The sequence below is a fragment of the Rhyacophila brunnea genome, unplaced genomic scaffold (assembly GCF_057557595.1).
Source record: "Rhyacophila brunnea isolate RB1 unplaced genomic scaffold, BYU_Rbru_1.0 scaffold_20, whole genome shotgun sequence".
Classification (NCBI taxonomy): Eukaryota; Metazoa; Arthropoda; class Insecta; order Trichoptera; family Rhyacophilidae; genus Rhyacophila; species Rhyacophila brunnea.
In genome coordinates, this window is record NW_028232860.1 from 34,891,613 (window position 1) to 34,907,593 (window position 15,981).

Sequence of the window (15,981 nt, forward strand, 5' to 3'; positions counted from 1 at the left end):
TAGTTTTTTAATCATCAATTTACTATATAGGATAGGCCTTTAGCTAAAATCATATAGATTTGATGCATTCACATTTTCTGATAGTTCGTAAAGCATTCGGAGCCATTTATTGGTTGGTGTATTGGTATTAAACGGTATGCAGTCAATGAGGTATCACCTGATTAGTATGGAGCGGTTTTCAGCCCACAAGATTTTATATCGGGATTGTTCAAATTGAAGATTGGCAATAAAATGAAATTGGAAATGTCAACATATATTTATATCGCTTTAAATAATCGTTTTTTTTATATGATTTTAAAAGTTATAGTTCATTACATACCTATTGTGAAATTGCACATAATAGATGTATGTATTTCTTTGTTAAATTTTGACCATATTATTATATTATATGATATGAGTTTTTTTGTTATCAGACAGGTTGTTTGAATAAAATCTATGATATAATTAAGAAAGTTTGATTCTGAATCAATGAATAAGCAAAATACTCGGTCAAATATCAGCATAGATAATACAGTTGGCGCTCGGTAATCCGGCACCCATATTTTTTCACCTATGCCGGATTGTCGGAAATGCCGGATTATTGGCGGAGCGACTCTGCTCTGTAATCCGGCAGTTTAATGTGAAACCTGCCGGATTATACTATTGGATACACTATTGGACGTGCCGGATTGGTGAACGCCGGATTATCGAGCGCCTACTGTACTTGAATCAGTAGCGCTTAATTAATTGGTGAAGCATTCATTTGGCATACGATAGATGCGGATGCGTATCACATTCTGTCCAAGATATTTCCAAAGATTTAATATTTCTCATATTCTGAGTTGTGTACTTTATAGTAAGTACCTATTAGGATAAATTATTGATTTTTAGCATGTTATAGATTGTCTTCTTTAACCTATGTGTATTATTGTTTCAGGCTGTACTTCTTTATCAATGTTTACAAAGTATAGAACTTGTATCAGTAGAGTGCGCTGCAGAGGTGGTGAAAGCCCTCGGAGATGCCATTGAAAAAGCCAACGAACTACCAAAAAAAGGAATTAAAGCGCAGAAGGTAAAATAACCAAAATTGATAAATCGCCTCATACATTTCAGGAGGGCTAATTTTAAAATAAACTATACCATAAAAGTAAACCGCCTTGTTTCAGTTTTGTATGAGATATTTTTACATTTGCTTCGATATATTATACAACTCCATCTAAAAGCAGCGGACGTTTTTGACTTTGACCACTCCCGCCAGAGGCGCTAGTTTAATACTGTCTTATTTTTTCAGCGGGTTGCTGAATGTCAAGCATTGTAATTTATTTATTTAAGAAAATAAAACATTGTGGACATAACAAATCTAAATTCAAGACGTACACAACATGAGATTTAAATTATAACAAATATTACCCTCACAAGAGAGAAGAAGAAAATATATGAAATAATTAAAATTTAATTAACCAAAAAAATAAAAAAAATTTGAAAACAAAAAACATACAATTTTATACATAAAAATAAAATTTCGAATACATACAATACATAAAACGTTACCGAAAATATCTACATCTTTGGGGAGCGCATTGACTGGTCATGCACTACTCGCTAATTGTGCCTGATAGGCTTGACACGAGGAAACGGTTCCGATCCAGAATAAATCATGGCTAGAACCATGTAGGTAATTGACAGGCGCATATTGCAATGAAATTTGAGTAATCGTGTTTATTCTCTATTAAATTTTATCGTTGTAAGTATATTGAATGTAAATTCTTATCTAAGTATTTATTGTGATTTTGTAATATAGGTTTCATATATGGTTTGTAAAATACATTGGGAGTTATGTTTACATTCCCTTATCTAACATTATAATATCATGATAGTCACGTATATTACTGACGCTTCGCTTCACGTAGCTTCTTTATGGATTAATTAGCTACCTACTTGAAGAATATATTGTTTTAATATTGCTATTATAATGCTTCAAATACATACATACGTTGTGTGCTGTCACGGCGACAAATTTAGTCTATGGTTTCGTGATTCTGCAGAATATTTTGAATGATCACTATCTCTATCTCCAATTCAATGATAGAGAGTGCCAATTTTGAATTATTATTCATGTTAATTTCAATTAATTGCAGTTCATGATGTAGCGCGATACGCGTGAGGTGACCTCATTGTTGTTCAGGCGATTTCGGCAGATTTTGCTAACTGACAATATTCGTTTAAAGGTCCAAAATGTGCTACGGGATGGGAGCATCATTCTGATGATGATAATGTATTTGAAGCATAACGGTTACTGATGATATATGATGATGTCATCGCCATATTTTAGGTTATTTTCTTGTTTACATGTTTACTTAGTTGTTGCCGAGTCCATAGACTAAAAATCTTATGCAATCAGAAATGCACGCACCAAATTTTCAAGGTTTTATTGGAAACCGTTCAAAGTACAATACTTACTTTTTAAACTGTCGTGTTTTTAAACAAGGTGATATCTTTTATGGTACGGCTTATTTAAAAACTTGAGCCCCCGGAGCATACATATCATGCGGTTGTAAACACGACGGAATCATTGCTACTATAACTCTCATATTTTCATAATTGTGTCTAAAAATAAATTAATGTGTTAGAATCAAATCGTTAACTTTAATTTTATGTTGCATGTGTGTGTCAAATATTTTGGATGTAGGTACAGTGTAAAAAATTCTTGTGCAAAAAAAGAAATTACCATTTTCATTCCTACGCAGAGTATGGGTGTCTCATGTCTTCAGAGCACAATTGGGCTGGCATAGAGTTGCCAAATATATGAAAACATTGTAGAGTGATCATTCACATTATAGTAGGGCGACTCCGTTGGGCAGGCCATGTCTCAAGGATAGAAAGGCATCCTATCTTCGATAGACTAGATGCAAAAAGGAGTGAGATCTAGACTAAGGTGGTTGGACTGTGTTAAAAGAGACAACGTCCTTGAGGTTAAGGGCCAAGCGAGCTTGTTTGAGACGTTTTGATTGGGTTTTAGCGGCGATATAATTTTACTAATAGGGATATTGAAAAAAAATATTACCTTTGCCGAATTATTTATTCACAAGTTTTATTTAGATTTTCAATCGTGTAGCTATCAATTCATAATGTGGGCTCTCTTAAAAGCATGCGCGCATACACAAACGCATGGTTTATTCCCAGATAACACGAGCAGATTTGCCGACTGAATGACTTCCACCAACCATCTGCTCCAATCGTGAAATGTTTTTTGTTTTTAATCCTTTTTTCGAGTCGTGCGTTGAGTTCCGCTTCCAGGCTCTTGTCAGGTTGATGTTTGCTTTTATAATGATGGTCGTGTCTGCCTGTAGATTATTATAGATTGCATAAGACAATAATACGAAACAAAAATAAAACGCTTGTAATTAAAATCAGCAACATATACAGCAATATTCAAATATCGTCTATAAGTTTGCAGTGACATTTGAAGTATGAAAATATGAGGTAAGTCATTAGTATAACCACTAAGCTGATTAATATTTTTTTTTGGTTTCATTACAATTTTTACTACTAGCAACACAACTATGTTGTGAACCAATCACAGGGCAAGCATGGAGACAATTGCATTTAAGTTTGATGATTGTGTGTAATTAGAGTATAAGAAGTAACATTGGTTGGATTGATGATTTATCGAATTTTCTAATTTATTCCAGTGGAGCACAATATGTCTAGAACTCCCCCATCTGTCCTTGAAGCTGGTGGCGAGCAACATAGTGTCGGAGCTGAAGCAGCACAACCGGCACGTGCCCGCGCTCGCCATCGCCTCCGCGCTCAACCAGCGCATCTCCGACCTCATGCCCCCCACCGGAGGCTCCTCTTCGCAGGACGTCCACGACAGGGGCCTCATGTTCTCAGAGGCCGCCAGGAGGGAGACCTTCAAACGTTGGCCGCACATGGATTACAAGTATGTCATCATCACTCATCCGCTTGTTTTTATTTAATTAATCTTGTATACAGCGGAACTCCAATTACAGTCGAACTTGGTTATTACGATAACGGAAATAGCGAGATCTCGGATGTGTTGACATTCGGTGACATTTTAGTTTATGGTTTTCTCCGTACATTTATTCACTTAATTCTAATTCTTAATTCATAACGAGCTACTTCTTGGGTATACCGAGCAAAACTGTTAATGTGTCGATCGTTTAAAAATAATATTTACGACCCTAAGCGATAGCGCTCACAGAACGCGTCGGGCGGGCGAAGTCCGCGTATGCAGTGTTTATTCATAACCATAATCACACGTCTCTCGCCGCGCATTACCCTTCACCTATGTAGTAAGCGGCCCAAGCAGCACAAAACAATTATTTTTAAAGCGTCTCTCATAACAAAGCAATAAAAATATTATATTATTTCGGGGCTTGTAATAAATATTTACGACGACATTATTCAACCAGCGAAATATAATGACACGGAATAAAATAAAACAATGACTTCTCTGTAATCAAATAATTGCTTTCCGCCCGTCCATCGACGATGCCTCACGCAGCGTGATTTTGCTCGCTGTGTTCAATGAATGGACTCCATTGTATTTTCTTTCATTCGTATCGCCGAGAAGCGGTGATTCGCGAAAAAACGATGATTCATGCGGCGCGCGCGTATAATGCGTCGCCAAATCCAGTGGGCGCTGGCGTATTTGATTACGTTGTATTTTCGATGATTTATGCGCCACTTGTAGAAATTTTGCGCGAGCGCCGCACTCGCTGCGTCAATGGGCTTTATGCCTAAGCAATAAAATCTGACCGGGCAGTTTACTAGACCGATGCCGCTGGGATCGGATTACGTTGTGTAATCTTGGCCTTCGGCACTGCAGACATGTCGTTAAATAGAAATACACATTTAATTGAATGAGTTAAAATAAATTGATTATTTTAGGCCTAAATTGGGGGAAATCAAAATGTAATGCTGAGAATCAAATGTACTAAAATAAAACAGGACTGTATAAACTACTTGCAAATAGCATAATAAGTATCTTTGACTCTAAGCTGGCTCTCACATCTAAATTCGCCTTGTCTGCCGCACAGTCATAAATCAAACCTTCTAGGAACGATGTTGCATATGAAGACCGGATATCTACCTAGCGTAAGTCGCACGTAACCTATCGAAACGTATAGATATTTGAATGCGGCGACCGGCGAGACGTTATAGGAATGATCAATTCGTAGGTGTGTGTGTGCGTTATGGCGTCTTCGACTTGCAGCGCGAGATGCATGCAATTTGGTGATAGCAGCCCTAGATATTTTTTCAAACTTAAAAGTCACATTCGATGTGGACCTCCATTTAGCATCGTGTGTTTTGTGAATAATGATGACGTCGCATGTGTCATGTGTTCGGCACGTTGCAGACGAGATGAGTTTTGATGTGCGAGCCGGCTAAGGGGCCGATATTTAATCTCAAGTCACAATGCAAATTCTGATTCAGTTGTCTTGATAAAATTATTGCGTGTTCCAGATGGGCGTTACCGTCGCAAATGGCGCAGGCGGGCTTCTACCATCAGCCGACATCGAGTGGGGACGACCGCGCCATGTGCTTCACCTGCTTTGTGTGTCTCGTCAGCTGGGAACGTACAGACGAGCCCTGGAGTGAGCACGAGAGGCACTCGCCCAACTGCCCCCTCGTCAAAGGGGAATACACCCACAACGTGCCTCTATCTGTAAGCTATGCCACCTACAATCATTAAATAATAAATGGTTATAATTATTTCGAAAGAAGTAAGTGGACTGTATGGAATAGGGGTGTAATTTTGACCACATGAAAAAGAGGTGCTGGGTGTGGAGCCGACCGAACGAGTGTGACATTGAAGAATATCGGCTTAGTTTTATTTTACACTTTGTAATTCGTGTCATTTAAGGCTTAATTACATTGGCAGACGCGCAGATCCAATCAGATCCAATGATCCACGCCGATCGTCGTGAACGATCGATTCAATCGTGTTGGTCCTTGCTTTTGATTGGTTTAAAATAAACATAGTATTGCTATTATTAATAATATAGATTGACCGAAAACTATTTCTTCTATTCCCACGCAATTTTATGTCAAAACTCACATGTCAAACCTAACCTCGCAAGCGGGCAGAAGCTTTGCATATTTTCATACGTTGTCGGAAATCTTCGCTTGAATCTTTGTGAATCGTGGCAGACGGAAATAGGATTGGTTCTAATTTGCTCACGATCGTTCACAATCCCGGAAAACCATGGATAATAGATTTTGGCAATCATGGCAGACGATCGGGCCAAACACAATCTGTCAATGTAATTTGAGCATTAGTAGTTGATGTTCTATTTTACTAGAGCACTAGAGCAGGTGCTCTGTGGTTAACATTCCGTTTTACATTCTGAATGCCTGAATTACTGATCCACCTCAAATGTCTATAGGTCACCACCGGTGGGGAATGGGGTTGGACAGAATATTCAACAATCAAAACACCATCTTAATAATATGTCTGTGGCGTGGCCATAATTCGTTCATCACTGAGTATCAATTTCTTTTTCAGGTGACGTATGCGACGAGTCCTGCATTCTCTCACCCCAACATCTCGATGGTGTCACGGGGCAACTCGGGAGACATATTTTTGACGGGCACCTCGGACGGAAAAGTCTCCATATGGAACATCGACTGCAAGCTGAAACTGCAGCAGGAGTTTGCCATCTCCCTCGCTGATCCTGTCCTTCACAATAAAGTCTACGGACCATACTCCAATATGAGAAAGGCGTGGAATGAATCACCGGGGAAGGACCACGGTCAGTGTTCACTATTACGATCTCATGTCCCTCTTTTCGAATGTCCTAGTTATGTATCTTCAGCAATTCCTGTATTTTGCATGTGTCCTTCATTCGATCGGATCGTCGAGTAGGCGATAGTCTCTTTTCTGTGTTAACTCCCGATGTTTCCGTTGACGACGATCATTACCTAATTATCATTTTCCCTTCCGATTATCTGACCAGAGTGCCAGTGCTTTACATAGCTTTTCTTCCAGATCTTTGCTATCCATATTATAATTCTTAATGCCCATTTCCGACACATCTTAAAGGCATCGATGATCCGTCTTTATTTGTGATCCATGTCTCAACATCAGTAACAGAAACGGAGAGGCTGGGGTTTTGACCAGGTGAACTTTGGTCCATAAGGTCATATGGAACTGCTTCTCCATATTTTGTTCAATCCTGCGATTGCTCATTTGACCCATTCATCAATGAATCTCCTTTTTGCAATTCAGAAGATTTATAATGTAACAACCTTTATTGTATAACATAAATAATTCAGAAACATCTTAGAAATATAACATACCTTCAGAAAAATCACAAGATTTAAGAAGCGCCATAATAAATAAGATTTTTTCTAATAGATATCAATACGTTAGAGCATGAACCACGGAAGTCACGTTTAGACTTTTGTTCAGGAGAGTGATTTTAGTGTAGATTAAATGTTTGAAACTCAACTTTTTTAACAACTATAATAATTAGGGTCTGTAAACGGTATCATTCATAATTAAATTTATTTTTGACCATAGTATGGATAGAAAGACCAAATCATTTAGAATTAATAAATTAATGGACTTCCGTGTTTTATGTTCTAACACATAATGTAGAAGTACCACTAAGCAATACTTCACCAATAGATAATACACGGAAGTCCATATAGGTATAAATTATTTTTATTTCCTGTGTATATTAATAATTATTTTATTATGAATAAACAAAATATTTCAGTAAGTCTACAATGAAAAGGAATTATATTTTTTTTTTAATTTACATAAGTACAACATTATTTGAAATTTATTACTGCTCTAGAAAAAAATCAACGCAATGAAAATTATTCCTGGTCATTCTCCGGGACATCAGCTGATGAGGAATTATGTGGAATTCTACCATAAAATTCTTGAAATTCCCGAGATATCCATTGTTTCATAGTTTGCGATCTTAACCGGACACTGTGGTTTTGCCTCCTAGATCTGTCCGCTTGGCTTAATAGAATTTCCGACTTGCTTATGTGCCGAATCGCAGGATGCCGATCACATCCTCTGGGAGTGTCCCCATATGTCGGTTGAAAGGGAAGAGCTTCTCAAGTCGGTTCAACCCTCAGTTGGACCGGTCGGCCATTGCAACTTGTTATCTACGAGGGAAAATTTTTCAGCTTTTAAAAAGTTTGCGGCATTTTACGGCGAGCGAGAAGGTGTTTTCTCATCGAGAATTGACTGCAATACATTATATCAAATAAGGGATCACGCACACTCCAGTGCACGCCAACCAAGGTCTTGGGAAGTTGCTTCTGGGACACTTTCGGCACAAATTTTTAAGAGCGCCTAACGTTCGTTACGCCACAGTATACGCCTGCATAACGGGTATAGAAACGTGGATGGAAAAGAAAGTTTGCAGATCTTTGTAATTTGGCCGTGCTAATTGGATGTTTTGAACATGTGGAATGCCAATGTGAAACAAAATATTTTGCGACCTTGTTTTTCTACGGAGGTCCTCAGTTTGGAAATCTTCATCGGAGAACTTCGCCTTATAACGTAGATAACCAGCGTTATCTTAACACTATACGGTCTGCGAATTTTCGCGAAGAACCTACGCCAATATCCGGTATTTTTTAATGAAAATCAACAAATTTCGATCGCGAAGTTAAAAATGATATAACTTTTGAACCTATTGATATATTTCAATAAAATTTTCAGAAAATACTTAAAATATATCAATGCATCAAATTGTGTCATTTATTCAACACTTGTCAACCTCTAGCCCGCGTTCCATAAAGGTAAAGTATATAATTTGTAAATTTTCGTATATTATTTATTATATGTTATTAGATTAGTTCAATTTGTTAAATATAATGTAAAGGAAACAGCCTATTGATATGAAGCATCACAATATATTATTTTTTAATTAAAAAATATAATAAAATATTTAAATACAAAATGTTTTACACCGCTATAGAATACGTATCAATTCATTTTTAGCGCTAGCTACTCATATCTCTGATTATCAAATATAATAAAATAACAAAGACTACACACAAACTGTGAAGTGTTTAAAAATAAATGCACATTCATTCCCGAACTAACACTTACTAGTGATTTATTGGTTTTATGGCCTAGCCGATAAAGGCAGTGCAGTGGCGTGCATATTTTCGAGTAAATTCAAATAAATAAAATGCACGCATATTCATTCCCACCGCTTATTAAAATTTGGTATTATTGTAGGAATCGAGACAATCCAATAACAGTGCAGAAGCGTGCGTAAAAAATTCATATAACAAAATCTATGAGCAATAGGATTGTAAAACAAACATCTACATTCCACAAAAATATTTGAATCAACACTCAATCTTATGGATAATACCTTTAGATAACTGGCTAGGCACGAAATAATTATTATCACACTAAAGCTGAAATTATTTGAAATAGTTTATAAAACTATGAATGTAAAATGAACTAACAACTAATACACTTTTTTTTAAATTATACGAAGAAAACCAATTACCAATATGTAGATGTAGAGGTACTTTACACTCTTTGGACATGTAAATAGTTTCTTTTCGAAGTTTATGTGAGGAACACACTTTACACTTTCTTCTTAAACGTTTATTAGTTGCGGAAATCCCCGGAAATATTTGATTGTGATTGAAAATTACACTAAAATCTCCGATATCTTCAGTCACTGGGAATATCTGACATACAATCCGCATAGTTTTCCTCTGTTTAAAAACGAATGGTCCTCCATTTTAAAAAGTTTTTTTGGAGATAAAACTAATAAAAAATATATATCCTAGCTAAAATATACTTAGATTAATTATTTTTTCAATGAAATTAGTGCGATATAAATAATAATAGCTATTATTTATGCAGTTACACAAGCAATAATCTCCCGAAAAAAGCGAACGAAAATGACAACGCGATACAAGTTCACATTTATAACTGTTCTCATTTTCAAGTTAAGATTTCTATCATGGATGATGAAGCATGGTGGATGTTTCATGGGTAGTAAACCATTAAAGACAAATTATCAAATATGATGCAATTTCATAGCTAAAAATCGCGTTTATTTAAAAAAAAAAGAATGCAGGTTCATAAATGGTAGACTACCACTGAAAAGGGTCGACATGATTCGTGATTCACCTGTCTAGAAATGGGCTTGTAACTAATAAAAAAAATGGTATAGGTACAAAAAAATACTGAATGGTATTACGTCCGCCATCTCTGTAGAAACCCCGAAATATTTTTTTTCCATCATGCTTTTACTTCTTGCACATGTCATTCAACCATCTGTCGATAGATCTTGCAACCAAATATTAAATTTCATATTTATTTTTCACAGTAAAGATATGCCTATGTGAGGACGCCACGTAGGCGTCACCGGATCGTAACGTTCGGCTTGCAAAGGACGCCAATGTGGCGTTACCGGACCGTAAAGTGTTAAGATATAAATAAAAAAGGTGTGCCATCAATATTCTTTTCGAGCCACAAAAGGAGCTAAAGATGATGCATATAAAGACCAATAATTGTTTATATCATTTTAACTCCATGTTAATAACTTTAAAAGGCTTGTTTCTTTTACATGTCCCTACAAACTGAGCCCAATCCCATGGAGTAACAATTATCTACATACCGTTCAGCATCTTTTTTTGACGTTCAGTTATAGAGTGGTCAATGTCAATCTCCATGTGTGTATGGCCTCGTAATAGGAATTTGATTTATGATTTTCAGCGTAGGAATGGTTTTCATAAACCAGGTATATGAAAAACAATCATGATATTCCTATTTTGGCTAGGGCAATTAATTATCATACCAAATCGTCAGCTCTTCAATATTTGCTAAAACACTAGATGCCCATTTCATCAAGCAGCAGCTGACCTTATTGCAACCACTTCATTTATTTCTTCCACATCAGTGTTGTGTCTCACCACTTATCATCATCATCATAAATTGTGAAATTCAGAGTCCACAATTTTCTCAGATGGAAACTATATGGAGTAGGTAAACACTTCTCCAAGTCAACCATTATTACTTTCATACTGGTAAATTTTTCTTTTGCAAGAGTTTTATCAATCTTATTTAATTGCAGTTGCTTCCTGTATGTGATCTTCCGAAAGGTGTTTTTGAATTTCTTTTTCTTCAAAAGAAATATTAACATCTTTAAGACTCATCTTAGGGTTATCGCAGGCGTCACAGGTATCATTGCTTGGCAAATGAAACCCGAATTAAATTTTTATTTTATTTAATTGAAAATCCATTTGAATAGGTATATGGCGATAGAGCCACAATTTTGGGTTCATTCATGTGGTTATATTCTTTGAAGAATAAATCAAACATTTTTGTAATATTTATTTATGTATAACTAGCTGTATCACCCGGCGTTGCCCGGGAGTTACGTAGAGTGCAAAGGATTGAATTTAAAAAAGTAAAAAAATATAATATTTTAGATTTTTATTTTTTTGTACATTTATTGCATTTAAATATCTTAAAAAGTAGTACAAATTCAATTTATTATTGTAAAACTGTCCACGGGGTGCAACGGGTTAAAACTGAAATTTGGGACCCAGACCACGCACTCCGGCTCTGATGCCACTACATACAATTATTGTCCGTGAGTGAAGCATTCTGATCTACGCGTAACACGTCATTTGCATCTAACTTTGCCATTTGACCTCCGATCAAGCTGAAATAAACGCCAATATTTTTTAAATGTACACATTCTAGCGTCAATAAAAAATAGGGGTTGCAGCATTAACTTCCGCGTTTCAAGGCCTTGTACGCGGCGACTTTTTTTCCGCAAAAACTGTAAAACTGTCCCTGGGGTGCAACGGGTTATATCTGAAATTCGAGGCCCCAACCACGCACTCCGGCTCGTCGGCCTCCGTCTACTGTCCAAATTTTGTCGAAATCCGACTCCGCGTGTTGATTTGTACAAAGAAAAACGAAAATTATAGTATAGATAATAATATGTACCTACCTAACGTTTGTTGGACTTCGTGTTTATGGAATTATTATAATGGTTTATTAAAATTTTTCTTAGAGCATAAACATCGTAAAAAGGACACCCGTTGTTTATGCACTAAAGTGAATTGGACTTCAGTGATTTTTTAATTAGCTATATCGGTTAATTTACTACTTATGGACTTCAGTGTTTCATTCATTTGTGTAATGAAATAAAATAAACTTTTCTGCATATTTAACTCAGAAACGGTAAAAACTGGACTTCCGTGGTTTATCCTCTAACGTACAGATATGTTTCTTAGGTGTTTCTAAATTATGTATGTGCTAAGTAATATAAAGTATATATGTTTCAATAAATTATTAGTCTTTTAGTTGATCGCTATTTTTGCTGTAAGTAACTTATTGAGGTTTTATTATTGTCATTAGTCTATGTCTCAGAGTAATAATATAAAGAGAGTGGCTATTGTTCGGAAAAATGAAGCCGTGTTTCTTCCGTATAACGCACAGTGGAACCTCAATTTTATTATTATTAACTTAATTATGAAATGTTATACCATCATGTTGCTTCTCAATACGGCCACCAAATTTAAGCAAAACATAGTTAACCATATTTTCTACTAAATTAACTAAAAATAATTACCACTAACTTTATATTTAACACAAAAACAATAAATGTCAGCAACACATGCTCACAGTTTTTAAATGAATAGTCATTCAAGTCAACATTTACCGGCGACGTTTACAAAAAATATTCAATTCAGTTGTAGAAATTCTATCTTACTCTAATGCATATTGTGGAGATATAAGCATGCCGAATGCTTTCTCACTCGCACTTATGGTTCGTTTTTGTTCTTGGGTCTTGGTCTGAATTTTCATAAATTTTCACAAATTAGCTAGATATTTATTCAAAAAGCTGTTTTATGTGAAAAGCATGTTTAATATTTTCGATTTTGATTTTTTTATCTATTTTGCAGACGGAGACGTGAGTCTGACATCCCTGGCGGTGGCAGGACGGTGTCAAAACAAGGAGCGGCCGTGCTCCAAGAGCTCCTCGACAGCTTCCGTGGGTCAGGCGACAGCGGCGGAAGGGCAGTGCCGGGCGAGACCCTCCATCGTGTGCGGAGTGAGGGTTGGGGCGAGGGAGGCGGGCTCCGACATTTGGGGGGAGGGAGCGGAGCCCGCTGAGTCCATACCCCTCCGACCTACTGTCCGCCCTAGTGAGGCAGTCAAGGCCATGAACGACCAGAACCAGGCTAAGACGGAGGGTGGAGGCGGCGGCTCCTATCTGGCGGTGTACGACTTCCAGGGAAAGTGTGCCCAGACTGTATCCCCGCTCACCAATGGCAATGGGACCGCCGGCTCTAAGAACGGCGGGGGCAAATCAGGAGGTAGCAAAAAGTGTGCGGGTGTGGCCAACCCAGGTGGGCGGGCAGACGATGCCAACATATTTGACGATATCTACCTCTCTAAGTATATGTGCCTGGATGACGAGCCCGAGCTCTCCCCCGATGTTGCTTTCGTCGCCGGCCTGCAAGACCAGGTTACCGTCATCGATCTCAAGAGCCTTGTTGGCTCCTCTGGGAAGGTCCCAGAGTCCAGCTTCGGCAAGATCGACTTCACCGAGGGCGGAAATAAGTCGGGCGGGGCTGACGGCGGCACCGACTCTGCTAGTGCACCCTCGAATGCCCCCAAGCATATCTGGAAGTGCCATCCGCAGCCGGACGGCTCCTATTGTGTGGAAACCGACGGAAAACCCCCTTCCGGCTATAAGTCTTTCGACCAGAACGGCCTCATCCAGCTGAAGCCCGCCTACGCGTCCTTCACCTCCTCACAACCAGACATCAAGATATCAGACGAGGTGGATGCTGTCATGGATGACTACTCCTTCCAGAACCACCTGCCCTTCCTTGGAATATCTGAGCTACTCCTAGAGTACAAAGACAGCGGGATAAAGATGAAGGTCCCCTATGGGAAGTCCATCGCCAAGGTGACAGCTGCGAAAAGCGCTCCAGCGGGCGAGGCTATTGACGAAGAGCCGTTTATCCCGGAGGAGATCATTCCCCCCGCATGCGTACCCGTGCAGTGTGTCCCTCTCCCTGCCGGCGTCAGTGGGCGCGGAGACCTGACTGTCTCTCACGTGCTGCCAACCAATGATGGCGACCGACTTCTTGTGGTTCTGTCAGCCGATGCCCGACCTCGCCCTGATGCCGCCGCTCGCCTCCTCAATGGCTTTGACCGTGAGACCGAGACGGAGGATGCGGAGAGTGAGGGGGCATCGCCCCCTGGTGGGTCCCTTGCAGAGTGCGGGTCATCCGACCCGTCGTCCTATCTGGTCCTTTACTCTCTCGACTATGACTCAGCAGTGACGACAGTGGATGAGTTCCCGCTGGCCATTAAGGAGATCCCGGCGGGGGAGACTCCGTTGGAAGTGTGCCTCCTACCAAACTTGGAGGGTGGTGGGGGAGTCGGTCTCGCCGCCACCGTTGGGAGGGATGGTGCCCTCCGCCTGCTGGATCTGTCCACGCTACGACCAGTGGCTGAAGCCAAGATCGAGTCATCGGGCTTCGTGTCAGTGGCCTTTTGCGCTGGGCTGGAGAAACTGTGCGCTTCCACCGAGAGGGGATCTGTTTACTTCTATGCAGTCCGGGATGGCGAAGGAGACTCTGACGATGACACCGACGAAGAGGAGGCACGGGGTCGTGCCGTTGATGGACGACCACTGGAGGCAACCACCGCAACAACCACGGAGGCAGAAGAGGCACCCCGGCCCGCTATTGACCGTTCTACCCTCATAGCCCATAAGGCCATTCTCAGCGGGGAGGATTTGGCTGATCTGGCTAGTCTGGCGGGCGTTGGTGGCAAGGGGGACGGTGTGGTTGCATACAGTGCAGTGGTCCCCGGCTGTTGGTGTGAGTTGCTACCGGCCCAAAGGCCACGGGGTGATCATCAGAACTTGAACCGTACATGGCGCTTGCAGAACACGGCGTCCACATGGGATGAGCACGTCCTGGAACTCACGCTGCCCTGGAGCCTGTCCGTGGCACATGTGGAACTACGTTTCACTCTGCACTCCCCTTGCCCTGCCCCGCCCAACATTCAGGTGACCCTCTTAAAGCAGCGGCCGCGGGGCATCGGTCGGCGAAGGGAGACAGCAGACGGTTTTCCACGAATTGACGACCGGATCGACTTCGACCTAGTCGATCCTGAGCCACGCGGGCCCGTCGAGAACCCAGTGCGTAGTGCAGAATACCTGCGTGCTCACAATGCGGAGATCTTAGCTGGGCCTGTGCCACTCTCGCAGGGCCTGGACTTGACCCGTCAGGCCGGTGCCCTCACTCTCACCAGCCCACGCCTATTCCGGGCGCGCGGCCGCACTCTGCTGCTGCATGTGAAGACGCTGTTTGACCCGTCGAGGGAAGCTGCACCAGGTAAGGTGTCCTCCTCCAAAAGAAGCAAGAGCTCGGATGGACCAGAGCCACTCTTCAACTTGCCAGGCTCTACGGTGGAACGCTTTGCCGCACCTGCGGCTAGTAAGAAAGTGGAGTTCTATATCGGCTGCGACTGGCTGCATGAAATCTCCGTGACAGTGCGTGGCAACAAGCGCACCGAAGTTCCCCAGGAGCGTCTGCAGCGGATAGCCATGCTCGAATCCGATTTCTTCTTAAAGAATTTGGTTGGCCTGGCGTCGGGTGACCCCGACCCGGCACGCCGCTCCGCTGCCCTCGACTTGCTCATTTGGGTGGTGTCAGTCCGCCTCGCCAGGTTCAGGAGTGCTCGCTCCGACTGCGCCGCAGAAGGTGTGGATCTTGACCTCCAGGACGAGGATTCCTTCTCGTCAGACCGGGAGAAGCCCAAAGGCTCCTGCCCCTTCAAGACCGACTCAGAGACACAACAGGCGGAGTGTGCCGACATCATTCGCCGCAACATGCTGCCCCTCGTCAAGACCTGCCTTCTCTACTCCAAGAGGAGCATCGCCAAGAAGTGTATCAAATTGATACTTATCTGCAGCGAGTGAGTCAATTTTTGTTTCT

General features: G+C 40.6%; 1 protein-coding gene across 1 annotated transcript in view; it reads left to right on the forward strand.

The window, feature by feature from the left end:
* The window catches only part of Bruce (BIR repeat containing ubiquitin-conjugating enzyme), an 89,796-nt gene that overhangs the window by 8,932 nt on the left and 64,883 nt on the right, over positions 1-15,981 (forward strand). The window contains exons 3-7 of the mRNA XM_085948176.1: positions 917-1,051; positions 3,672-3,922; positions 5,470-5,671; positions 6,512-6,758; positions 12,925-15,961. Of these exons, the coding sequence (XP_085804302.1) occupies positions 917-1,051; positions 3,672-3,922; positions 5,470-5,671; positions 6,512-6,758; positions 12,925-15,961 (3,872 nt within the window). The remainder of the gene's footprint in view (positions 1-916; positions 1,052-3,671; positions 3,923-5,469; positions 5,672-6,511; positions 6,759-12,924; positions 15,962-15,981) is intronic.